Raw genomic sequence first — 27465 nt, 5'->3', positions numbered from 1 at the left:
GCGGAGCAATCCTGCCACGCGTGCAGGATGGGGAGGTCGAGAGGGCAAGATGAGGCACTGAGGGGGTGTGAAACTCAGCAGATGCTGGACGGGCCCCAGACTCCTGGGCTCATCATCTTCTGGATCAATAACCCTCTATCTGCTGCCTGCCTCTGGGCTAACAAGAAAGGTGAAACAAAGATGAGCTTAGGAAAAACCTCTAAAAGTATATAAAAACGTTTATTCATTGGAAAACTAGGAAACTGGCAAATGTATATTCCAAGGAAAGCAGCTCAACTCAGTTCAGTTAGGCTAGTTTAAGAGCAAAGCCGTCTGTTACAAAGATCATTTATGCATTAAAAAAACAAGGAGACAGGCAAACAAGTATTTTACAAGGGGAACGGAATTCAAGGTCACTCCACAAGACACCAGCACAGCAGGCTGCCCCTAGGACCTGTGCCTGTGAGCAGATGCTCGGCGGCGGATGGGGGTGGTTTTCTTGGGTGTCTCATCTTCTGTCATCTCTGCTAACGGTTCTATTCAAAGAATTGGGGGAATAAGAAAAAGCTGAGTCACAAAGATGGTGAAACATAGGTCTCAGAGAACAAATGGGACAGTCCCAGACCACACTGCATAGGGAGGAAGAGGACCTTGGGGGCAGGGGGCCTATGCAGCAGGACCCCATCAAAGCCAGCCTCCCCCCCGCCCCCCCGAGCTGTGCTTCTTCTGGGCTGGGTGTGGAAGGAAGCACCGTACCTTCCTCGCTGGACTCATCACTTGAGAAGACGATTCTGAGTTTCTTTCTTGAAACTTGCCGCTGGGTGTCTGGATGCCATCGGGTAGTACGGCGGGGCTCAGGTGTGACAAAGTCACTGTGTGACGCTGCAGAAGCCAGACGCCGGTGTCTAGAGACTAGAAAAGGCAGAGGCATGAGTCCAAAAAGGAAAGACAAAAGGAACCTCTATCTGAGAGGAGGGCCCCGCCTGGTCTGTCCCGCGAGGGGCTGCCTCACGTACCAGCAGGCTGTTTCCTGGCTGATGGGGCTCTCTGGCTACCCGCTTGGCCAATCTCAAGTTCCTCTATTGCATCCAAACCTCTGGTGTGACAGGCCCGAAGCTTCTGCTCGAATTCATCTATTACAGCCTGGAGGCAAAAAGAGGTGAAAAGCAGGCCTGGAAATATAGTTATTTCTATGATTAAAAAGAAACAAGTTGGGGCTTCCCTGGTGGTGCAGTGGTTAAGAATCTGCCTGGGGGCTACCCTGGTGGCGCAGTGGTTGAGAGTCCACCTGCCGATGCAGGGGACACGGCTTCATGCCCTGGTCCGGGAAGATCCCACATGCCGTGGAATGGCTGGGCCCGTGAGCCATGGCCGCTGAGCCTGTGCGTCCGCAACGGGAGAGGCCACAACAGTGAGAGGCCCGTGTACCGCAAAAAAAAAAAAAAAAAAAAAAAAGAATCTGCCTGCCAATGCAGGGGACAAGGTTCAAGCCCTGGTCCGGGAAGATCCCACATGCCGCAGAGCAACTAAGTCCATGTGCCACAACTACTGAGTCTGCACTCTAGAGCCTGTGAGCCACAACTACTGAAGCCCGCACACCTAGAGCCCAGGCTCCCCAACAAAAGAAGCCACCGCAATGAGAAGCCCACGCACTGCAACAAAGAGCAGCCCCCGCGCGCCGCAACTAGAGAAAGCCCACGCACAGCAACGAAGACCCAACGCAGCCAAAAAAAAAAAAAAAGAAACAAGTCCGTGAAAAGACATGGAGGAACCTTAAACGCATATCACTGGATGAAAGAACACAACTGAGAAAAGCATATACCGTGTGGGTGCGATGATGTGACACCCTGCGAAAGGCGAAGCTGTGGCAACAGTAAAAAGACCAGTGGCTGCCAGGGCTTCGGGGAGGTGGGGTGAACAGGGGAGCAGAGGATGCTCAGAGCAGGGAATCTACTCTGAATGTCGCACAGCAGTGGGCACAGGTCACAATACATTCTAAACCCTCAGCGCGCACATCACCGAGAGTGAACCCTCCCGGAAACCACGCTCTCTGGGCGATGGTGATGTGTCCAGGCAGGTTCATGGATGTCCTGCTCTAGCCTCTGGCGGGGATGCGGGTAACCGGGGAGGCTGTGAGGCTATGCCTGCCTGGGGGCAGGGGGCACATGGGGGAACTCTATATTTTACTCAATTTTGCTTTGAACCTGAAACTGCCCTCAGTAAAGTCTACTAAAGAAAAGAAAAAAGAGAAACAAAGAATCAGGAATTGGAGACAGAAAGATCTGGTCTCAGGTCACTCTGGTTACTTGGTTGCAATCAGCTGGGGCTAAGTCAGAAATCCAGAGCCTCAGAACAGCGGAATGAACTGCGGCTGGAATGTGGCGGGCACCTGCTCACCTTGCCCTCGGGCTTGGCTCCACGCCGCAACTTGCCCACAGCGGACAAAAAGGCGCTGAAGATGGACTCGTCTGACAGTTTATCTCCAAAGCAGTCAAAGTTTTCCAGCATCTTGCGGAGACCCCGCTCTGTGAGGGGCAGCTGTGACACGCAGTAGGCCAGGTCCCGGTACTGGCGCTCGGTCCTGCGGGCGGGATGGCTCTGTGAGGAGCAGTGGGACCCAGGAGGGAAAGGCCTCCTTCCTCATCAGCCTCCCACAGCCCCGGGGAGGCCCCTGGGTGGGAGGGCTCTTTCCCTCTCGCCACAAAGAGCCCTCAAGGCAGGCAGCGTACTGGGCCGTGCGGAACCGCTGACACAGCTTCTCCACCAGGCTCTCGGTCTGCTTGTCCTTGGTGATGTAGGAAAGGAGCTGCCTGCAGGAGGGGAGATGCGGATGTGCCGTCTCTGGGGGCAGCTCCGAACCCACCCACTGCCAACACCAACCCCGTACCCTCCCCAGCACCAGCCTTCTGTCATCCTCCTGACTCCGTAGCAGGCTCTTCTCTGCCGCAGCCCATGCCCGGGCCTGTACCTCCTGCCCTCTCTCACGCCTCAGGGAAGGGCCCACCCCACCCTCCTGAGGAATTTCACTGTGACGCAATTTATAACAAAAGCGGCTGCTGTCCAGTGTCAGGACTTTTGCCTTATTGAATCTTTTCAAGAACTAATAAAGGGGAACTATTTCTGGCCTCATTTTACACAGGAGGAACAGGCACAGAGAGGTGGTTATTGCTGAAGTCCACAGGCTAAAGAGTAGCAGAGCCAGAAATCACATACAGGTTTGTCTGATTCCTAAGGCTGCTCTACAATGGAAAACGTGCCCCAAGGCCCAGGGAACTCTACTTCATGATGGTGTGGAAAGGCTCCTCCTCCACTCCTCCCTCAGGGGCTGACAGGCGGCTGATGATATCTGGAAGGAGGTTATAGATCGCATTGCCCTGTGAGAGAGAGAGAGTCATATCAAAGAGATGAGGTGACCTGCATGTTCCCCCGGCAGCAAGCTCTAAGCTGCCCCCCACCTCTCACCTTGTGGGAGAGCTCGTTGAAGAAGTTCTTGGCCAGGGCAGCGATCTGAGGGGCAGGGTCGATGAGCAGCACGGCCATCTCGCTCACCTGCCCCTTCACCTTCACCATGTCCTTCAGGATCAGGTGGGTCATCACCAGCCCGGCTGTTTTCCGCACTTGCTGAGCAGGGTCCCGGAGACTAAGAATGAAATCCGAGTCATTAGGACCAAGACCATGGGCTAAAGCTGACGCTGGCAGACAGGCCCTCAATAGGACTCTATGGCCTCTTCCTAGTGCCATTCTAGAAGCAGTTAGAGGATGTTTAGAGTTGAAAGCTGGGTTTGGGGAAAGAGGCCAAGGCTGTAACCAAGGCTTTAGAGAAGAAGCATCAATCCCTTTGGGGCCACACTCAGCCAGGGCCTGCACAGATGTTCAAGGGAACATTAAAGACCAGGGCACAGTTTTGGGGATTCTCACACTGACTTCACCACAGCCTCCAGGGCTGGCAGGGACGGCGAAGGTGCTGTGAGGTGTCCCTCACCGAGCATACAGATGAGGTGTCCAGGGGTCCACCAGGTTGGGGAAGCGGATGGCCAGATCCCCAGTAGCAATCATGAGGTTAGATCGAACGATGGGGAGTGAAGACTTTTCTAGCATGGTGAACAGAAGACGAAGCTGGGAGTCACAGAAAGTGGCACTAGGGGCAAAGAGAGGATCATCAGGGAAACCATACCATCCCCCATCCTCCTGGAGAAGGTGATGCCCACCCCAAGGCCTACCTGATCATGCAGAACTTGCCGAGGGCAAGTGAAGCAGCTGCAGAGAGCTCTGGGTTGCTATAGAGACCAGGGTTGTTGCAGACTTTAAGCAGAAGTGGAACAAAGGCAGCCAGTGTCTGTTTGCCTGGTGAAGGAACAACTCTAGGTTTGGGACAGCCTACCTAGCCAGGGAGAGGGCCACTCAGCAATTCTTCTCACCATCTAGCAGCTCCAGCTCACAGATGCCGCGGATGAGTTCTGCCTCAGTGTCATCAGCTGTAGCCCCAACCAGCCCCATCTCCTCCTCCATGGTGGCCTCAGAGCTTGGATTCTGATGGGAGAGCAGCCAGGTCATGGGTGAGCAGACCGTTTTGATTCCAGCCTACCCTTCATTTCGCACAAATGGATCTGGGGAAAGGCAAATTCTGCAAAACCAGTCACAGGCTTGTCACGTGTATCCAAAGAAGGACTCTTGAATTAAACCGGAAAAGAACTAGGTCCGCTTGTGTTCAAGTTGCCAAAGCAACCCACATCTCTTCTGAATCCCTCCTCAGAAGCACATAACTTCCTAGACACAGTAAACAGACGGAGCCTGCCAGACAATGGTTCAAGGTCACAGAGAAGGGCAGACTTTATCTCACTGCTGCAGGGCTCTGTCAATCATCTGTCTGCCAGACATCACTGCCTCTAGTGGAGAGAACACAGGGTCCCATCAGGTGCCACGCCCAGTCACCAAGGCTGCCGGAAAGGCCTGGGAGAGTGCTAACTAACAAACACTGCCTAGGGCACAGCCTGTGTCTTATGCCAAGGTCCACTCTCCTTCCTGGGTGATCCATCTTTGTTCTCACTAATCATTTCCAGAGTAGTTGCAGCAAGGAGGCAGTCTCCATCAGCTCATTTAACAGGAGAGAAGCGGAGATCCCCAGAAGGAAATGTGAAGGACCCGAGGGCCGGAAGCAAATCTGGGAAACGCCTGGGACCCGAACCCAAATGCGCAGGCGTGCCACTCACCTTCTCCTTTGGCTCTTTCGTCTTATGCTCCTGTTCTTCCCGAAGAACTCGGCGCCGACAGAGCTCTCCACTCACTGCCTGCTCCAGATGCACCAGCTGCTGCAGAGCCACATCCCCGGCCAGGGACAGCAGGTTCATCAACAGGAAAGTGGGGAGCACAGGCGTGTCCTCTGCAGGAGGGGGAGCGGGAAAGCACGGAGAAAAAGACAATCAAGTCTCACAGGCCCCCGCCATACTGATGGCCCCCTTGCTCACACGCTCTACACCCCAGTGAAGAGGCAGGAGCTGGGGGTGGAGGGTGTGGTAGCAGTGACGGGCCCGGCCTGAGTGACAGAAAGGGACAGCGGGGGTTGAGGGGATCGGGAGTGGTTGTAGGAAGTGGTAGTGTCAGTGGCTCCCGGCCGGCAGGGATGGCAGCAGAAGCTGGCTGCTGCCCGCGGGCCCACCGACCCTCTTGCCTACTTACTCGTGGCCTCCTGGGGGGTGCTTTTCTCTCCCAGCTTCTCCAGGGCCTGCTTTGCACAGCCCTGCAGCATCCGGGCACAGATCACCTCGGGGCCCTCTGCCAGCTGGTAAATGAGGGTCACTGCCGCCTCCTTGAATGGGATCCAGAGTGGGTCTGGGCAGACAACGCCTGCGCAGCAGAAGGGAGAAGTTGCCACTGCAGACAAAGGCCCAATTCTGCCCGAGGCCCTTCATGGTAGCTCACCTTTCGTGACCGTCTCCTGCAGTCGCTCAAACAAGCAGTGTTCCTGAGGCAGCCGGAAGGGAGGGTGACGTTTGCCCAGAGAAGGCTGTCGAAAGCAGGGAAGACAACGCGGGTGTGTGTTGACGGTGGACAGGAGAATGCCCACTCTCCTTAGTTTGGACGTACCCACCCCACGTACCTTCCTCCTGTCAGAGATGTTGGCAATGGCACGGCACACCTGTTGGGCCAACCTGTAGTCCTGTGGAAGCTTCTCATCCAGCCCTATGCTCACCAGTGTGTCTAAGTTGCTTCCTACAATTTCTGGTTTTCCTCTAGGAGAAGGAAGCCATAGAGTTAAAGCCACTCACGGACCCCTCTGCGTGGGGGACAACACCAAGGGGGTAGGAACCAGCACCCAACTCAGGGCTTCGAGAGCCTTGGAGCGCTACAGAGAGGCTCTGGCATAGGGCTGGCCCCTTGGCATCCCTCTTGCTCTGTTGACCCCACTGTTTCTGCTGCCTGGGGGTAGACTGGTACGGCCACTGTTTTATTCTCCATTTAGGTGGCTGATGCGTGCACAGAGCTCAGCTGGGCCTAACTGCTATTACTGAAGCAGTCTTTTTTTTTTTTTTTTAAAAGAAGATGTTGGGGGTAGGAGTTTATTAATTAATTTATTTGTTTTTGCTGTGTTGGGTCTTCGTTTCTGTGCGAGGGCTTTCTCTAGTTGTGGCAAGCGGGGGTCACTCTTCATCGCAGTGCGCAGGCCTCTCACTATCGCGGCCTCTCTTGTTGCAGAGCACAGGCTCCGGACGCACAGGCTCAGCAGCCATGGCTCACGGGCCCAGCCGCTCCGCGGCATGTGGGATCCTCCCAGACCAGGGCTCAAACCCATGTCCCCTGCATTAGCAGGCAGATTCTCAACCACTGCACTACCAGGGAAGCCCCACTGAAGCAGTCTTAAGAGAACCTTCCCTTCCTCTCTCGTCCTACCGCCTGTCTGGATCTGAGCCTCACCGTGCCATCATCCCGAGAAGCATGACAGAAGAACAGCGCTCCAGAGCAGAGCAGGGCACCTTCTTCGCTGCCCGCTCCCACAGCACTTGGGTCACTGCTGGTTTCAATTCATCCTTCTGCACAAACTCACAGAGCTGAAGAGAAAAGAAAAAGGGCTCAGGCCAAAAAATAACAATTCCCCTGATGCTTGGTCCACCTGCTCTGAAGAGAATATCGAGAACCTGAGTAAGTAAAGGCAATGTTGAGGAGTGGGAGAGGAAGGAGGAGGCTCGAAATGTAAAGTGGGGTCTGGAGAGGCACTTCCACCTCTGTTACTTTTCTGCTTTCATGCCTTCAAATCTACGTTCATGAAGATGACACACTGAAACTGACCTCGAGTTCCTGTGGATCTACAGTTTGGACTACATTCTGGAGATTTCTAGTAGGTTTTCTTGCTGTAACCACTAGCTCAACATGTCTGAAATGGATGCCATCGTCCTTTCTTGCCTTTTCATTTTGTCAACGGCACCAACACCAACAGTCACATATGCTTCAAACTTCACAGTCACCTAATATTTTATTTATCAGTCACTTAGTCCGACCTATTCTTCCTTTTAAAATTTATCTTCCATTAAAGTGCAATTCTCCAGGTTTTCCTCCCACCCCCAAAGTCTAGACCCCTGTCACTGCACATCTACAGCAGCCTCCAGGGACATCCCTGTCCCTAGCCTCTGCTCCAACCAACCTGTATGCTGTGACCTCCCCAGACGTCTGTTTCATCATGCCACAGCTCTGCTCACCATGCAGAGATAGCTCTCCTTTGCCCGCTGCATGGGCTCCTGGCCAGCAGCCACTCTACAAGATCTCGGGCCAAGTGCCACCAGCAGGCTCTTCTTTCCCGCGGTGACGCTCCTCCCAGTGGACGCTGGTGCGCAGCACCACCTCTGCCTTCTGTCCCATAATCCGAACCCTTCAAAGCAGCTCTGCCTCACTAAAATGCTGGAGTCCCTGGCTGACAAGGTTCAGGTCCTAGACTCTTGAAAGGCATCCCGGGATCTTCCCGATTTAGTTCCAACCCACATTTCCAGCTTCCTATCTTTTCCAGATGACAGTTTTGAGCCAGAACACAATCGTCTTCTTTCTACAACATAGGCAGTGCTCTTTTGTGGCTTTCTGTCTGAAATGTTTTCATTTCTCTTTAACTCCCTCCTTTCTTTAATTCTCTAAATCCTACTCATCAAGGCCCAAATTAAGTCCTGCCACCTTCAGGAAGCTTTTCCCTCGAGTATTCCACCTCACACTGCTCCCTTTCCCACTCTACTCGTCAATATAACATACCAGGTAAGAGTATGTTTTCTGGAACTCTTATGCCCGAGTTTGAATCTCAACCTTTGCTCCTAAGTAGCTGAAATTAGCCAACTTCTTTAAGACCTCTGTGCCTCAGCTTTCTCATTGTAAAATGCTGATAATAGCATAACCTCCTAGGGCTGTTGTGAGGATTAGCAAATTAATATGAGCAAAGTGCTAAACACAGTACCTGGCATAATGTGTTATTATTATTATATTACTATCACTACTATAATCATTGCCTGGGCCACTGAGCAATCTGCTGCATTGCTCTAGAAATGTTTTGTGTTTTGGGTTGCCAACTAGACTTGAAAGCGAATAATCTCATACTTCTTTGCAGGGCTGAGTAAGTTGCTGAACACATAGTAATCACTCACTAATACTTGCTGAATGAGTAAGTCAAAGTGAGGAGACTTACAATTTCCTCAAGACACTGAATGGTCCCAACTGAGGCATCCACTAGCAGCAAAGAGAGATTGTGAATCAAAGTCTGGGCCTTGGCTCTGTGGGAACAGCAGAGATCAGGGGTCATTAAAAGACCAAGAAGCTGAACCTGGCAAACAGGTTATTAGGCAATCCCACCACAGTGTCAAATAATAAATAACTGCTTTAGACTCATAGATATAGAGAACAAACTAGCGGTCAACAGTGGGGAGAGGGAAGGGGGAGGGACAATACAGGGGCAGGAGACTAAGAGGTACAAACTGTTATGTATAAAGGAAGCTACAAGGATATACTGTACATGGGGAATATTTTATAATTATAAATGGAGTATAACTTTGAAAAATAGTGAATTACTATATTGCACACTTATAACATTTAATATTGTGCACATCAACTATACTCCAATAAAAAGGAAAACAGAAACAAAGCAAATAACTGCTTAGGACGGGTTTCACTGTAAGTTCAGCCCCAGCCCAAGCCCAGTACAGACCCGGTGCCTCCGGAGCTAGAACGCCTCTAGAAGAAGGGTGCCCACTCCCCCCAACTCCTTCAGGAGGCGAAACACAGCCCATCTACCTGGCAGAGTCCCCCTTAGGTTTGAGGTAAAGTTGGCGGTAGGCGTTCAGCACAGCTTCCCGGACACCAGGCTCCTTCGACCAGATGAGAGGCAGCATGCGGCGCACCCCGAACAGGGCCTGGGGTACCCCAAATTGGAATACCATCACAAAGAATTCAATCACCTCCTGTACCACTGAGAGGACAGACACAAATGTCACCTATCTGCTTGGCAAAACTCCCCCAATACTTAAAGGCGGAAACTTTCTTAATGTAGCAACATGCGAGTGGAGGCCTTCCTCCTTTTTCCCTGAGGATGCCAACTCCCCTAAATGCCCTGTGAAATACTATATGCACACTCCGCAGGGCTACACAAAGCAAATTGAAGAAAGAATCCGGGCCTTTCAAAAGAGCGGACAGACATCAATAAAATATGGACAAGACTGGTTCTTCCAACTCCAAGACCCCAGTCCTTGCAGAGGGGATGCCGGCGTACCTGTAGTTGTGTGTTCATACATCATCTTGCTTATGATGCCAATGGCCTCTGTGATCTTCAGAGAGAAGCTGTAGGCATCCTGCAGATACTGCACCAGCATCTCCTGCTTCACCAGCTCATCGTTTTCCCTGCATTTCTCAGGCTCTGACACACTGGGCTTGTCTTTGCAGCCAGTCTCTCCTGGGCCCAAGTTCCCCACAGCCCCCTGGGGATTATTCTCCTGTGTGGGAGCTGCTGGGCCTAGAGTTAAAGAATTACAGAATGGTTTTCATTCAAGGGTATACGGGGTAACCCAACAGCTCTGAACATCGCTGAATATTTGTTTCTACAATAGGAAAGCTTTTTTTTTTTTTTGCCGTGCTGCGCTACTTGCGGGATCTTAGTTCCCTGACCAAGGATCGAACCTGTGACCCCTGCAATGGAAATGCAGAGTCCTAACCACTGGACCACTGGGGAATTCCCACTAGGAAAGTATAAATTTAGAATTTATTCTAAAATATGTTGGTTCATTTCTCAAAAAAGATTCCTCAAGTCCTCTACAGTTTGGAAATAACCTTTTATACCCTGTGACTAAATCTTAGGCCCGTAGGCTGCTTCCATTCCAGAGCAGAAGCACCACTAACTCCCCTCTGGCCTCTTTCAGCACCAGGTTGCCAGCCAGGCCAGTGTCTGACAGAAAGTAAATGGTCTATAAATACAGTTGAAGTGTCTTGTTTGCTGACTGAAGAAGGAAAAGGAATTTACCTTTGAAGATAGTTCCTAAGAGATTCAAGAACGCAGTCTTCTCTGACTCCTCTGGGTCCATATGACAGAAGGGTTCAGATTCCTGGAAGTGGCCTATGGCTTCTTGAGTGAGAATGATGGCCTGCCTGACAGAACATCACCTGTCACCAATCAGGCACCCATAAGAGTGTCACTGCAGCCTTGTGTCAGGGAGCCTGTGTCATGATTCCATCAAGAACCTAGACCTACTGGTAGAGAATTCTGTCACTTGTATAAAAAGGGGGAAAAATGTAGACATGTTTGACTGTGTGACTACATATTATCTCTAGAAGGAGGCTCGCTATGGGAAGGGAACTAACTGGCTGGAAAGCAGGTTTGGAAGGGATTTTTCATGGCACGTCCTTGTTCAAATTTTAAATACTGTACGATGTGAATATATTGTCTAATTACGAAAAAGTAGCTTCCTGCTTAAAAAAAAACCAAAAAAATCCCCCCAAACTCTGCTATTAAACTGTTAAAAAGTTACGTTCTAACACGTTTAAATTTGTAACTGGCAGCCAGAACCTCAGCTGTTAAGAACTCCGCCCAGCACTGGCCGCCGAGGACTGCTGAGGGAGGAGGGGCATCTTTAACATGAGAAGGAGCCTTTTCCTAACTCATCACTAGCACGCTTGGAGGCAGAGCAGGCTGCCTTTTACGCTTCAGCAAAGAGAGACACCAGAGAGACGTAGGGAATTAGCCAACTAGCCACCCTCTCTTCAGCCTTTCTGAGCAGCCTAGTTAGGTAGGAAGTAAACTAATGACTTGTGGCTGAGGTTTAAGAATACCTGTGGACAGCTCTAACGCTTTTGTTGCCAAGGTGCTCTCAAGTTCTAGTCACAAAAATCTTTCCTCTAAGATCAGGATTCATACCAGGTTGATTTAAAAATTAAGGTACGATTGAGCACGTTTGTTATTATTTATCAGCTCACACATTTTGGAATTAAAAAGCCACTAGAGATCTTATGACCTAATCAACTATTTTTAAATAAATAATGAAACTGAGACCCAGAAAGTTTAAGTAACTTACTTTATAGAAATAGGATTATACTTATAGGTCGTCTTCTTCAAATGAAGCAGGACTTTGGTCATATTTAATTATAACACGATTTATGTCTAGTTGTTTTAGTAGTTTTTTTAAACATTTGTAAAAGCAGAAAAGCATGCTTAATTGTAGACTTTGCCTTTGGCATATATCTGGTGTTCAGACTATTACTGCAATGAAAACACCTACCACCATCTGATGGCAGCATACCCTAAGTGCAGTTCATTTAAAAAAAACATTGTTAAAGAATGTACATATGTGTATTAACAGTCACTTTGCTGTAAAGCAGAAATTAGCACAACACTGTAAATCAACTATACTTCAATTAAAAAAAAATATTGTGTCTCAAAAGTTAACTCTAAACCTGACAGGTCATGAGAGAATATCCCATTCTTTCACATACTTGTAACTAGCTTTGGCTAGCAATCGACGGATGCGTCCTTCCACCTCTTCTGCTGTCTCTGTTTCGGCAACCTCCTCGGGCATCCCCTCTCCTTCCTGGGGAAGCTTCAGCAGCTGCTGCAGGGTAGCCTTCAACTCTGGCAGCATGGCTTCCCACTCCTCCCCTGGGTCCAGCACTGCGGCTGAATGAGAAAGTCTCACTTAGACTCTTGCACTGAGTTTCCGGCTGCAAGGAGAAGAATGTCTGGGGTGAGACCTCCCCCGCAGCAACTACTCACAAGCAGCTGCAGCTCGCCTCTGGGCCCTCATCTCTTGTAATTTCTGGGTTTCCTTCTGCAGCGGTCCGGCAAGGTCAGTATCACTAAGCTACCAAGGTAAAAATGAACATCAGGGTCACTGAGTCATGGAATTTCACTGCTATTTCCATTTAATTCCTTCTCTTTTGGGTGGGCCCAGACTACTTACCTTGCAGGAAAAGGGATTATTGGCGAGAAAACTGGCAAGGAGCTGGATGGCATTTTTACAAACCAGCACCGACTTGTCTGCCAGACGCCCCACTGCTAAGGCCACCACTGCCTGGAAACGTGTCAGGGGCAGAGCCTATGTGGAACAGAAAGACAGGATCAGATCCCGCCCCACACCTTCCATTCTGCTCAAGATGATCGTGAAGTACACTCTACATGAGCTAGCCACTCATTCTAAGGAAACTTTTCTACGGGATGTGAATAGCTCAAGAGGACTGTCTGTAGTGGTTAAGACATACTATGGTCCTTAAATGGAGCCCAGAATCCTTGTCCTTGATAGAGGAAGACCTTTATTACTGGTAGTAGAATCCTGAATTCTAGACTCTTCTTTGACATAGCTACTCTTCTTTTGACCCTGGATTCCTTTTCTTCGGCCTGTACATAGAGGGGTACCGTGTATCTTTATCACGTCAAAGGACACTCACCTTCTGCTGGACGATTCGGGTAAAGAGTTGCAAAACACGGCTCCGCACAAAGGAGCTGACGTCGTGGCCGTGGGCCTGCAAGGTGTCCAAGAACTGGTCTCGGGTGTCTCGGGCTGCCGCCTCCAGCTGATCCCCATTCAGAACCTGCAGCACCATCTCCGCCATGGCCGCCAGCACGGCATTGCGCATCATGTAATTCTGAGAGGGATATGAGGCTGGTATGAGCCTCTGCACCCCCATACTGACTGTCGTTTTCCTAAACTCTTGTGCTCATCCAGGCATAAAGAAGGGGTAAGGCCTTTAGGCAAGGTTAAGCTTGCTTTTCTTAGCTCTGACTTTCTCTGGTCAACTGCCCAGCAGGTATTCATTGACTCCTGAGGTCACTAGAAAAAGCTGAATCCCAGAAGGGCCTTGTCTGGTCAGGAGAATGTAGGGACAAAATAAACAAGAGCCCAGAGCAGTTTTTCCCCACAAGGCTCACCCAGGTAACCATGGTGGCAGCTGAATATGAAATCACATCCATCCACCAACACATGTTTGAAAAGCATGAATTACTACCTTTCATCTGAGGCCTCAAAGCCTTTGATCCTTACTAATAGACACCGCCTTTCTCTCACACTTCCCTTCCCACATTTTACTTACAGGGAAACAGAAATCAGCCCTGGTGCCAACCATGTCCATTACAGAATCATGGAGAACAGTGTTTGGGGTTTTTGCCAGGCCAAGAGCCTGAGAATGGGATCTTGCATAAAAAGTTATAGTACATTAGATGAACAAGCAGACTTTGTTCCTGACATTCACCGAGGAGTGCCAGCATCAGCTTGGGAAGCAGTCAGGCTAACACTGAGGGATAAGACAGATGATGTGGGTGGATCTGAGAACCAGGTGGGCAGGAAGGGGCTTCATCCTGAGGAATGGGTGGGAACCAGAACCACAGCTGAGTCACTCTCACTAGACTCTCCCCTTCCAGACCTGGGTGAAACCAGTGTGATACTGAAATAGGATTAATAAGTGGCTCTTTATTTAATTCAATAAACTTCATCTGCTTCTCTATAGGAAGGAACTGCCACAGTGATTAGCCTAGACAACTTGACTTCAGTGAAAGCTTCCTTCTTGTTAAGAAACAGCCTTTCAACAATGCACTTAAAACCCCTAGAAAACCCTGAGATCCCCAGGGGACCGCCTACCTCTCCATCCAGATGATCTAGTAGAATGCACACACTGGACATCAGGGTGGCCGGGACACGCTCCGCTAGTTCTGTCAGGAAGGCGGCAAAGCCCTTGGCCCCTGAAGGGTCCCGACTCAACTCCTGGGGACACTTCTGTCCAATCTCTCTACACAGGGGAATAAACACAGTCATAGCAGCATAACTTAATTACTCAGGTCCCAGTAAGGGAAGGTAAAGTTGGCATCTAATATCTGAAGGAATCTAATGTTACACAGAGAAGCAATTTCCAATCTTTATACTCTCCCTGAGGGAAATGAGAATTAGAAATTAGAGAAGGAAGGGTCACCTTACAATCTCTCCTACTATGCTCTTCATCCCATAATCAGTTGCCCACAGACTCACAGCCGCCACCAGTACAGATGCCAGGTGTTCAAAGTGCTGCAGCATCTGGATGATCTTCACAGTGGCACCTGTGGAAGTGCTACACGTGAGAAACCATGGGCAAGATGAAAAGGGTGGGGCAAAGCAGAGGGCTAACTTACTCAGCATATGGTTATAACGTGTCAAGGCGACACCAAGCAGGTGTGTTATGGCTTCCCGGGTGGAGCGGTTCTTCTGGTGACTAATGGTGGGGTTCTCCAGGAGGCGGTAGCAGCAGCCAGTAACCAAACTGAGAAAGGAAGAGTAGAGATGGTGACATCAGCGGTCTGGACTCAACTACATTGGTCTTGCCTCATTCATTCCATCTCTGTTGCCCCAGTCAGGGCCTTCTAGTTTTCTTTATTCTATTGCCTTCCACACCAAGTTGCTTTGCTTTGCTGACCCCCAAAGGAGGAAGATAGGTACTTCCTCCTTCTGGATTACCAACTTTCAACCAGTTATAATGTCTACAGAAGCTGAATATATGATAAAAGACAGGACAAAGTCACCACTGACTTCTCATTGTTAAATGGCCAACGCAGTCCTCATCTTAGTTGACCTTTCAGCTGCATCTGACACAACTGATCAGTTCTTTCTCCTTGAAACATGCCTCATTTGGTACCAGGAGGCCAGACTCCCTTCTCAGTTTCTTCAGCTGGTTCTTTCTCCTCATCTCACTCTCCTGATGCTGGAGGGCCCCAAGGTACAGTCCTTGGATTTCTGCCCTCTTCTAGCTATGCTTACTGATCTCATTCAGTCGCATGGCTACAAATACCATTTATATAAATACATTATATTCCCAAATGTGTGCTCTAGCTTAGACCGCTCTCCTGTCTTCCTCCAGCTTTGTACATTCCACAACCAAATCTGACACTATTTGGATGTCTAATAGGCACCTCCAGCTTTCTATGTCCAAAGCAGAACTTCTACTGTCCCCCCAAACACGCTCCCACAGCCTTCCCCATTATTTCAGTTACTGGCAGCTACATTCTTCCAAATGCTCAGGCGAAAACCCTGGGTGAGTCACCCTCGACCACACCCGCCCTCAAACCTCACGCATCTGTCAGCTCACCCCGTAGGCTCTCCTTAAAGAACAAGTGCAGACTGCATGCGCTTCTCCCCATCTCCAGCGCCCTCTCGGGCCTAAGCAACTGTCATCTCTTGCCCAAGTGACCGCCACAGCCTCCTTACTGGTCTCCCGCTTTCCTCCTTTCCCTCCAGAGTCTGTTTCAACACAACAGCCAGGATGACCTTGTTGAAGACAAGCCAGACCACCTCACTGCCCTGCTTGGAACCCGAGGGGCCCCATCTCACTCTGATAAATGCCAAACCGTGACGGCCTATGAGGATCTGCAATTGGCTCCCTGTTGCCCCGACCTCACAGCCTACCCCTCACCCTGTCTCAGCTGCCAGCTCTGGCCTCAGCGCTATTACTTATATGTGCTCAACACACTCCCTCCCCTGTCCTTGCTGTTTCCTGCCCTTGCCCTTGCTCTCCCTCCAAATATCCTCATGGCTCTCATTACCTTCTCGAGGGCTTTGCTCAAATATCACCATCTCAAAGAGGTCTTGCTAGAACAGCTGATAAAGATTACAACACTTTCCCATCAAACTTCCCACTCCCTCCACTATCTTTCTCCACAGTAATAAACTATAAGACGTACTATATATTTTTACTTATTTAAAAAATTGTCTTCTGATCTAAAATATAAACTCTAAGAGGGCAGAAACGCTGGTTTTCAGTGACTTTAATGACACCAGCCATGCACCTAGGAGATTCTCAGTAAATACTGTTTCATGAATGAATAAATGGCATTAAAGATGAGAAATTCAACGCAGTTTCTAATCTTCATTATCTACTTCTGAACAATTCAACGTAATGGGAATACTTCTGTGTATTACAGACAGAACTGAGGGATGAAATGAAGTATTTAAAAGGCATATCTAGTAAAGCAAATGTGGTAAAATGTTAACATTTGAGGAGTCTGAAGGGTATAGAGGATTCTTTGTACTATTCTTGCAACTTTTCTGTAAATCTGAGATTATCTCAAAATAAAAAGTTAAAAAATTGAAAAACAACAAAACAAAACAAAACAAAAAGCATATCTAGGGCTTCCCCAGTGGTGCAGTGGTTAAGAATCCACCTGCCAATGAAGGGGACACGGGTTCGATCCCTGGTCCGGGAAGATCGCACATGCTGCGGAGCAACTAAGCCCGTGTGCCACAACTACTGAGCCTGCGCTCTAGAGCCCACGCACTACAACTACAGAGCCCACACACCAGAACTACTGAAGCCCATATGCCTAGAGCCCGTGCTCCGCAGCAAGAGAAGCCACCATAATGAGAAGCCCATGCACTGCAACGAAGAGTAGCCCCTGCTCGCCGCAACTGAAGAAAGCCCGCGCACAGCAACAAAGACCCCACGCAGTCGTTCATTCATACATACATACATACATAAATATATATATATAGAGAGAGAGCATATCTAGCAACAGAGCCCTCATTCCTCACAGCCAATATCATCTATAGCAATCAACTACCCACCTGACAAACTCCTCTTCGATTACTGAGTGACTCCACAGGTGACGGATGTCCAACTGGAGCAGCTGTGTTAAAAGCTGAAGAATCGGTTGCCTCTCTTCTTCCCAGTCAAAGCCATGGGTTGCCTTGGCCCGGGCTTTCCTACCCTAAAAAAGGATATACTTAAGAAAAAATAAGGAAGCTGAAAGGATCATGATCTGCTAGTCTGAGTGCCCAAACTATCCAGTATTGAGACAAGGTAGAAGGTAAGACGGAAGTATTACAAGTTCCAAAATATAAAAGAGCTGCTTGTCAGCAAAAGATACATTGTGATACTTTTGAGTACCTCCTCATAAACCTTAAACATGGGTCAAGGGCAGAAAGGAAAAGATTCTCAGAATCACTGAATTCCATCTTTCCCACCAATTCCCGTATCTCCCCAGATCCCATATTAAGTGAGCCAGGAACAACAAATTACCTTCCCACCAAGGGCCAGGTCCATGAGGCTTTTCTGGCTGGCCATGGTCTCAAAGGATTCCAAGAGGCATATCAGAGCATAGCAGTTCATCTTGAGGGCATTTAGGTGTGCGTTTCTGTCGGACCCACTCAAAGTTGCATCATCCAAGATGGCGGGAAGTTCCTGGGTGTGGCGAGATACCACTGCGAGGGGCAGGATCTGGAGTCAGTTTCATTCACTTTCCTCATACAACCCAACTTCAAAACCCCTAGGACTTGCAGCCATCAGATTACCAAAGATCTGTGTTTCATCTCTCAGTGGCTACAACACAAGCTAAGTCCTCTGGGACCCCTGACCCTGATATCCTGAACATGCCCTATCCCTACTCTCTCACTCCAGTTACCCCAATTTCTCTCTGGCAACAGGAAGAACTGCCTCTATTGAAGAGAGGCAGTTCAAGAGTGGGAAGAATTTATTGTTGGTCTGCCCTTACAGTGAACACACATAACTCTGTATTGCCCACCAAGATTACAGACCTATAGGTCAGAGGTCCCCGGGCTTAGCCAAACCAACTGAATCACCACAGCCTTGATATCATCATGTGGCAGGAAACAGTAAACAAACAAACAGCAACACACACCTTCCATCCCCCACCCCCGACCCATAAACACCTTTTATCCCATAAACACCTTTTATCAGGAATTCCAGAGTATCTTCCTTGAGGCCAGGGTCTATACTTCGAAAGTGACTATGAGGGAAAGAAAGTGCGGGGGGTGAGACAGGAACCTGCAGAGCCCATTCTAATAGATCAGATCAAACCTGAGGAATCTAATACTTAAAACAAAAAAACACGTGGAACTACTCGACTGAATAAATATGGTGGCAAGCTGGGGTAAATGCTCATGAGTAGAAATGTCAGCACCCAGAACCATTTATCAGTGAACTATAAATTGGAATTTCAGGACTAACATGCAAAGTTAGGGCAAAGAGCCACCAGTTCTTTTTAAAGTATCAGAGGGTACTTACTGCAGAATGCTGTAGATGGTATCAAAATGCTCCAGCATAGCCAGGGGCCCCTGAGCTCGAAAGGCAGCCTGAAATGCTATAAAGATGAAAGAAACTGATCAATACAGAGGGACAGGCCTTTTTTTTTTTTTGCTGTACGCGGGCCTCTCACTGCTGTGGCCTCTCCCGTTGCGGAGCACAGGCTCCGGACGCGCAGGCCCAGCGGCCATGGCTCACGGGCCCAGCCGCTCCACGGCATGTGGGATCCTCCCGGACCGGGGCACGAACCCATGTCCCCTGCATCGGCAGGCGGACTCTCAACCACTGCGCCACCAGGGAAGCCCGGGGACAGGCCTTTTTGGTAAGTTCTACTCATGGCAGAAAATGGAGTTAATTGCTTTTCTTGGTAGAATCACAAAAGTAGACACTTCATTTCAATGTAATCTAGTATTATAACATCTGACGCTTTGTCCTGTTTTACAATTAAAGCCTTACTTGAGTTTTATTACCACATCTCTGAACTAGATGAAGCAAACAGTACTGTGCCTATTTTATGGGAAAATAAATTATGTGACTTGTCCAACTGAGTAATGAACATAAACTCAGGATCTTTTTTTTTCAATTTTGAAATTACAAAAGTAGCAAAAACAGTACAGAGTTCTTGTATTTTTCACCCAGATAATGGTAACATCTTATATAACCATAGTACAAGGATCTATTCTAAACCAAGAAATGAACATTAATTCAATGTTATTAACTAATCTACAGATCTTACTTGAATTTTGCCAGCTGTTCTATTTTTGTCCTTTTCCCAGACCAGGAGCCAACCTAGGATACCACAACGCATTGATTTGTCATACCTCCTTAGTCTCCTCCAATCTTTGTCTTTCATGATCTTGACACTTGAAGTGTATTTGCCAGTTATTCTGTAGAATGTTCCTCACTTTGGGTTTGTCTGCTATTTTCTCATGATTAGATTGAGGTCATGCACTTTTGGCTAGATCACTGAGAAAGGGAGGATGGGTCCTTCCAGATGCATCAAACCCAGAAGGAGGTGATGTCAATGTCTTATTACTATAGCGATATTAACTTTGATCAGTTGGTAGTGTTTGCCTGGGTGTCTCCGCTACAAAGTTACTATTTTCCCCTTTGCAACCAGTAAGTATCTTGTGGGGAGATACTTTGAAAATCCTGTTTCTCACCACATTCTGCCCACTTATTTAAGCATCTATGGATGATTCTTGCCTGCCACAATTATTACTTTTACTAAATGGTGATTTGTCTGTTTCTATCATTCCTTTTATGCTTACTTAATGGGAATGCCAGGCTAAGATGAGCTGTTACTTTCCCTTCATTTATGTATCCAATTATTTGTTTATAACAGAATGGGCTCATGAACGTTTCTTTTATTCTGTGTTTTAATCATTCTTCTTATTATTAATTTTGTTGCTCAGACTGTCCCATACTTGACCACTGGGAGCTCCTTCAACTTGGCCTGTGTCTCTGACATGCTCCCTTCACTCTTGTTCTCTTACTTTCTTGTACCACAAGATGTTCCAGGCTCGTCTTGTACCTTCCTTGGCTCAGTCCTGGAATCAACCATTCTCACTGGAGTCCTGGTTTCTTTTATGAGAGAATGGTATGTAGAAACCAAGTTCTAGGCCCTAGTTAAAATCACTGCTGTTAGAGCTTTTAGGCCCTGTCAGTAGAGAAAAGCAGGATATACATATATGTAGGTATAAATGGACACACCCCTATATTTTTATCTGTGTATATATTAAAAACATAAATTCACTTATATATTTGCTTGATCCTAGTATACACATAATACAGTTTCAGAATTGCTAACCCACACCCCTTTAAAAAATAAATTTACTAACTACCTTACGCTAATCGTGTAAAGTTCTTTCATATAGAGTTTACAGTCAAAATGCTGGACTTCCCTGGCAGTCCAGTGGTTAAGACTCCGCACTTCTGCCGCAGGGTGCGCGGGTTCGATCCCTGGTCGGGCAAGACGCCGCATGCCACACAGCGCAGCCAAACAAAAGACCCAAAATACTGGGTCTCCTGGTTGCTTGTTAGTTATGTTCTCCTGCAATCCTTTAGTGCGATTAGGTCAAACATCTGTAACACACTTAGGTTCATGTTACCACAGATTTTCCTTGATTTATGATGGGGTTACATCTTGAAAAATCCCCTGTAAGTTGAAAACACTGTAACTCAAAAATTTAATACACCTAACCCACTGAATATCATAGCTTAGCCTAGCCTACCTTAAGCATACATTAGCCTACAGTTGGGCAAAATCATCTACTACAAAGCCTATTTTATAATAAAGTGTTGAATATTTCTCGTAATTTATTGAACACTGTACTGAAAGTGAAAAGCAGAATGGCTGTCTGGGTACAGGATGGCTCTAAGTGTGTGGGTTGGGAGCTGCGCTTGCTGCCCAGCATCATGAGAAGAGTATCCTACTACATGCTGCTAACCCAGGAAGAGATAAAAATTCAACATTCGAAACATGGTTTCTACTGAATACATATTGCTTTTGCACCATCATAAAGCTGAAAAATCATAAGTTGGACCGTCGTAAGCTGGGGGACATCTGTATTTCTATTACATTTAAAAAATCCAGCATTTGTTTTTTTTTTGGGGGGGCTGCAGTTCCCCGACCAGGGACTGAACCTGGGCCACAGCAGTGAAAGCCTGAAATCCTAACCACTAGGCCACCAGGGAGCTCCCTGAAAACCCAGCATCTTTTGACTCTCAAACTCAGTGCTCTTTTCATCTTCACTGTACTGCTTCTATATAAAAACTTCAGTATAAAAGGGAGTAGCAGAGCTTCCCTGGTGGCGCAGTGGTTGAGAATCCGCCTGCTGATGCAGGGGAAACGGGTTCGTGCCCCGGTCCGGGAAGATCCCACATGCCGCGGAGCGGCTGGGCCCGTGAGCCATGGCCGCTGAGCCTGTGCGTCCGGAGCCTGTGCTCTGCAACAGGAGAGGCCAGAGCAGTGAGAGGCCCGTGTACCGCAAAAAGAAAAAAAAAAAAAAAAAAAAAAGGGAGGAGCAGCTAATTATGACTTACAACATGCAAGAGTAGCAAGGCAGTATGGGAGTTAATTTTTTTTTTTCCTGGCTGCGTTGGGTCTTTGTTGCTGCGTGCGGGCTTTTTCTAACTGCAGTGAGTGGGGGCCACTCTTCATTGTGGTGTGCGGGCTCCTCATTGTTGGCTTCTCTTGTTGTGGAGCAGAGGCTCTAGGAGCATGGGCTCAGTAGCTGTAGCACGTGGGCTCAGTAACTGCAGCATGCAGGCTCAGTAGTTGTGGTACGTGGGTCCTAGAGTGCGTGGGCTTCAGTAGTTGTGGTGCATGGGCTCAGTAGTTGCGGTGCGTGAGCTCTAGGGCAGGGGGGCTTCAGTAGTTGTGATGTGTGGCCTCTAGAGCACAGGCTCAGTAGTTGTGACGCACAGGCTTAGTTGCTCCGCGGCATGTGGGATCTTCCCGGACCAGGGCTCGAACCTGTGTCGCCTGCATTGTCAGGTGGATTCTTAACCACTGCGCCACCAGGGAAATCCCAGGAGTTAACTTTTGAACCAAGGTGTATATCTAGTTCTTTCTGTGGATGTGGAGGGAAAGAATTCCACCAAATTCTTCTTTTCTGCAGTAAGAAGTGGGTTTGCCTAGAAAGCAAAGCTTGAACCTTGTACTACATTATCACTGCTGGCTCACTGACCTGATTCATCATATTGCAGTGTTATGCTGTCCAACTACAACCTGGTCCTCTGCGATGCTTAACAAACTATTTTATTTCTCCAATTCCTACTGACTCCCTAGCGCTATACCCATAGCATGTTTCCCCCTTTCTTTATACCTCTTCTTATGCTTTGCCTCTCTTCTTTTAGCAGATGACTGCTTTCTACTTTACCAAAAAGAATGAGACCCAAAGCTCCCTCATGTAATCCTGCCTCTCTGTCAACAAGTCATTCTGCCAACACCTTCCCATTCTTTGCTTCAGTCTCAAGTGAAAAGATTTTCTGTTCTGAAGCTAAGCTGTCTCACTGCCCCAAAGACTTGTCTCCTTTCTTTCACCTCTGGCTTCATCCTCTCTAGGGAATGCTCTTTTCCTGACAATGTGCTTAGGCCCCTACTTCTTTAAAACAAACAAACCAAAAACGATCAGTGCCTTTCATTTATGACTTTGCTCTCATATCCCTTTAAAATTTTGTGTAATCTTTCTCAATTCCCTGAAACCTAGTTTCTGAGATTTACCAATCTAACAGCTATTCTCTCAAAGATTACCCATTACCTATTTTTTATTACATCCAATGATTCTCTCCATTCACATCCCTCTTTACTTCTCCGAAGCATCACCTGCTGATCTAGTCTAGTCACCCTGCTTAGGTTTACATGTGGCTTGAACATTTACTAGGCTAAGCTACTTAGCTTACCAAGTCTCAGTTTCCTCTTTTGTAAACTGGGAATAATAACAGATCATACCTCATAGGGCTTTTCAGAACTTTTTGGTAAAGATTAAGTGAGATAATCCACATGAAACAGTCAGGACAATACTTAGCACATAATGTAACTCAGTACTTGAAAGCTATCTCCCACTCTTACAAACCTCCTTCTGTAATCTGGAAAATACGGTAAAATGAAAATGAGAAAGAAATAAACACTGTTAACATCTGGCTAATTTTTTTCAGTTTATTTTCTATGCATACTATTTCTATTGTTGAGGTCATGTCACATATTCAACTCTCTGTTCCGTTTTTTAAAACTTAATATTACAATAAGGATATTAAAAAAACCTTTGTCTTTAATGACTGCATAACATTCCACTGAATGTACCTCAATTAACTTACTGTTCCTCTATCATTAGACATTATGATATTTCTAATTTTTTCCACTAATTATTAACACATTTACTCCCCTTGTAAATCTGGATTATATCCCACTGACTGATTACTCCATTCATGTAACTACACAAATAAAAGTGGCTCAAAAAAACATAAAACCATACCAACTATTCTCACTTGATGACCTCAAGTAGGCCCTTAGTATTTCTTAGTAAGCCTATAACAAGTTCCCAGGCCTATTTGCTTTCTTCTAGGCAATTATTTCACACCTTTCCTCTGTTCATAACATCAAGATCATTTTCCCCCAACTCCCCTTCAGTTAAAGGCATCACTTCCTATCTCACTGAGAAAACTGAATCAGGCAGAAGAGAAACTCCAACTGCGCCAAGGTCTGTATTTATCAGCACGACCTGCACCTGTGCCCTAAGCTCTGCCTTTTTTTTTGCTGCTGTGGATAAAGTGTCCATGCTCTAATAACCCACCTCCTCCCCCAGCACCAGATCGCTTACTCTGACTCCTTAAAGGATACTGCTCCCAACACTCATTGACTCTCCCTCTGTAGCGTCAGCTTTCCCCCTCTCTGATTATTCCCATTCAGCACATACACATGTGATGTTGCCCATCTTAAAAAGAAAAAAAGTCCTCCCTTGACTCTGCCTCCCCCTCCAGCTACGCCCTATTTCTCTGCTACTCCTTAAAGCAAAACAACAAGAAAGGGTTATCTAAACTCATCATCTCTAACCTCTCTCTTCCCATTTTCTCATAAACTATTCCAATCAGGCTTCATTCCCACAGCTCTGAAATAGTGTTCAAGGTTACCAGCCATTGCCACATTGCTAAGTCCAGCAATTAAATGTGTAGCTGATCTCTCCTTTCCCTTTTGAAACTTCTCTTAATTTAGCGTCTTTGCTCACTTTCTGCCTCAACAACTAGTCCTTAGTTTCTTCTACTGGTTCTCTCTCATTTTCCCAGCCTCTAAATGTTGGACTGTCTTAGGTCTTATGTCTTGAAACTGCTTTTCTTCTCCATCAATACTTACTCCAATCTCACAGCTTTAAACACTCTCTACATGCTGAATATTAAATCCCAAATGTGTATCGTTAGCTGGAACCTCTCCCCTGAACTCCACAATCATATAACCAACAGTCTAAACGTGCTCCTCTCATACTCTACCCATCTCAATAAATGACAACTCCATTCTTCTAGTTGCTCAAGTCAAAAAGCCTTATTTATAATCATCCTCAATTCTTCTTTCTCGAACCCTGTAAGTCCAATCCAGTCCATCAACAATCCTGTTGGCTCTACTTTCAAAATTCACTCAGGATCTAACCTTTTATGATCACCTCCACCGCTATCACCCCAGGTAAGCTGCCTGGTATTATTATATTAGCCTCTTAATTAGTCCCCTGCTTCTTCCCTTCCCCCTTACAGTCCCTGCTCAACACAGCAGATATACTTTTTAAATGTCAGACCATGTCACTCCTGTGCTCAAAACACAATGGCTTTCAAGCTCACTCTCTCTGAAGCTAAAGTCTTTACCATGACCCACAACACCCTAGATCAGTGCTTCTCCAACTGAAATGTACATACGAATTACCTGGGGATCTTCTTAAGAAATGGATTTCTGATTCAGTAGTTTGAGGATAGGTCTTCCTCCTGCATTTCTAATAAGCTCCTAAATCATGATACTAATTAACGCTCCTGGTCTGAAGACCACTCTGAAGAGCAAGACTCTAGAATAATCTGTACCACTTCCCACCTGACCTCTCTTTTCCTAGAGTTCTCCCCTCCAACCACATTGACACTTCCCCACCTCAGGGCCTCAGCACTGGCTTTCCTGTCTGCTTAGAATGCCCTTCCTTGAGAATCTGCATAGGTAACTTCCTCACTTGTATGGTCTCTGCTCATATGTCATCTATCAGCAAGCCTTCTCTGATCATCCAACATAAAATGCTAGTCCATAACCTGGCTCACCGTAATCTTTTTTATCTTGCTTTATTTTTCTCCTTGGCATTTACAACCATCTGACATACTCCATATTTATTTATTACTTGTTGAAAGCCTTGAGAGAAAGAACTTTGTCACCTTGGCTGCTTTATTTACTGTTGTATCCCCAGTGCCTAGAACACTGCCTGGCACATAGCATAACACCAGTAAATACTTGAACAAAGTAAATGACCTGATCTTGTGTATTTATAGTAGAACTTGTATTTAGGGTTCTAAATACCAAAAGCAATGCAATTGTTATAAAAAGGACTCTTTTTTTTTTTTTTTTTTTTTTGCGGTACGTGGACCTCTCACTGCTGTGGCCTCTCCCGTTGTGGAGCACAGGCTCCGGACGCGCAGGCTCAGCGGCCATGGCTCACGGGCCCAGCCGCTCCGCGGCATGTGGGATCTTCCCGGACCGGGGCACGAATGCGTGTCCCCTGCGTCGGCAGGCGGACTCCCAACCACTGCGCCACCAGGGAAGCCCTAAAAAGGACTCTTAAAAGGAACGAGCACTCATGTAACAAAGTGATGCATAAAGCAGCTGAAGAGCAGTTTGCTAGAGTGTGCAGCTTGTGCCACTGGTGATGCACAATATGGAGAGAATGGTCTCTCTGTGGACACCCATCAGTCAACTCCACACTCTGTTCTCTTCCTTGCTTACCAAATGGTGATATGTTCGGGTTTAGGGAAGCCTAGGTAATGATCTTGATCAATTTAGTCAATCTGGATAATTCCATTTCCCCTACCAGTAGTTAGGGAAATAGGCACCTGATCCAATTCTGGCTAAGTCTGTTATAAGACTTCTGGTAGTTTTAAAACAAGAAAGAAGAAAAAGCACAAGTTAGAAAAATCCCTTCTTCTACTTCTGCACATCAGAGCAAGGAGCTGTCATCTGGCAACAATGATGGGAAGGCCAAGAAGAAACAAGCTGAAATTATATTATCAAAGTGCCTGATAATTAATGAACCTTACTTGTTGTAGGAGATAACAAACAAAGTAGGTTACTATCCAGATGAGGAAACCAAGGCACAGAGAGAATCAGTAACTGTCCAAGGTCAGAGTAGTGGAGGCAGGATTCAAATCCGGGCAGCCTGGCTCCACAGCCTTAATCTCTACTCTCTATAACTCTCCAAAGCAATCTAACTGACACAAGACCCTTCCAAGAAGTACAGTGACATTATGGATGGGGTCTTGTTGATAATGCATGAATTGTTCTCGGTCATCTCTAGGTTTCAATGGGCAGCTGCACTGTACATATATTGTACAGTGTTGCAACTGTGCACATATGCTTTTTTCCATTATTGCACTCTTGGAAATGTGATCTAGACTCTAAAAAAGTATTACCTGAAACAGGTCAGGTCAAGTCCCAGACATTCTAGGAGCTATCTTCTCCTACAACTCTTAAAACCACCAGTACTTTATTTTGGCATATGGTAAGAAGTCAGGATCTAAAATAAAATTCTCCCCGAAGACTAACCATACACACCAAGACTGTTTATTGAATAACCTAGAGAAGGTGGTCAATGAACATACTCTTCGTGTAATGCAACGCTAGGGAGAAAACAGTAAGGAATAGGAAAGACATGTTCCGTGCCCCCATGGAGCTTAGTGGTGTAGTGGAACAGACAGACACAATATAATCACATGTGGGTGGTTGTTCTGAAGTGCTAGGCACAGTGGCAGCTACGGAGTCTTACCTTTAAGGTGCGATGGAAGATGTCTGATGGACAGTACCTCTTGCACGACATACTGATTCACCCCTCCACTTTTCAACAACTCCTCTGGGGATAAGGGCAGATGGAACTCATACAGTTGGGGAGACATCTTTCCCCCAGTGGCTCACAGGGCTAGAAGCCAAACAGCAAACACATCAGGGTCTATATCTAAGGGTCGTCTTTTTAATCTGGCTCTATTATTCCCCTCCTCCAATACATAACACTTTTTAGTCTTACATCAAGCTAATAACATTATCTTAGAGCGTGTGAGATTAAGCCTGGACTAGAATCTAATTCTAGTTGTGACTCTGACACTTGGCCATGTCACTTAACCCCCTGAGCCCCATCTGTCAAGCAGGATTACTGATCTCTAATTACTTTACAAAATTTCTCAGGATCAAATGAGTCAAGGGGTATTAAAGTATTTAAAGAACTGTAAAGTGGCATATCGATGCGTTAAGTTAGC

The 27465-nt window shown here is 47.1% G+C and overlaps 1 protein-coding gene across 1 annotated transcript; it reads right to left on the bottom strand.

Moving 5' to 3' along the window:
- Positions 1 to 248: 248 nt before the first annotated feature.
- Positions 249 to 27195, bottom strand: NCAPD2 (non-SMC condensin I complex subunit D2). Its single transcript, XM_082851054.1, has 31 exons — positions 26982 to 27195; positions 18463 to 18538; positions 18126 to 18184; positions 17458 to 17639; positions 17004 to 17146; positions 14582 to 14709; positions 14386 to 14509; positions 14058 to 14205; positions 12871 to 13068; positions 12387 to 12521; positions 12200 to 12287; positions 11923 to 12103; positions 10457 to 10581; positions 9713 to 9952; positions 9238 to 9412; positions 8636 to 8720; positions 6892 to 7025; positions 6077 to 6209; positions 5899 to 5983; positions 5656 to 5823; positions 5190 to 5359; positions 4398 to 4509; positions 4200 to 4323; positions 3962 to 4117; positions 3442 to 3619; positions 3259 to 3353; positions 2709 to 2789; positions 2377 to 2560; positions 996 to 1122; positions 736 to 891; positions 249 to 515 (listed from the first exon to the last, which is right to left on the bottom strand). The coding sequence occupies exons 1-31, from the start codon at positions 27106 to 27108 to the stop codon at positions 427 to 429; spliced, it is 4206 nt and encodes a 1401-aa protein (XP_082707180.1). The 5' UTR covers positions 27109 to 27195; the 3' UTR covers positions 249 to 426.
- Between the last annotated feature and the right edge of the window lie 270 nt (positions 27196 to 27465).

The sequence above is a fragment of the Leucopleurus acutus genome (assembly GCF_964270905.1).
Source record: "Leucopleurus acutus genome assembly, chromosome: 11".
Lineage (NCBI taxonomy): Eukaryota > Metazoa > Chordata > Mammalia > Artiodactyla > Delphinidae > Leucopleurus > Leucopleurus acutus.
This window is presented reverse-complemented; position numbering and strand designations above follow the sequence as displayed.

Coding starts and splice junctions, on each gene's coding strand:
- NCAPD2 (XM_082851054.1), bottom strand. CDS start 27,108: ATGTCTCCCCAACTGTATGAGTTCCATCTGCCCTTATCCCCAGAGGAG. Junction 9,413..9,712: donor GTATGAACACACAACTACAG/GTACGCCGGCAT, acceptor CTGTCCTCTCAG/TGGTACAGGAGGTGATTGAA. Junction 5,824..5,898: donor GCAGGAGACGGTCACGAAAG/GTGAGCTACCAT, acceptor TCTGCTGCGCAG/GCGTTGTCTGCCCAGACCCA.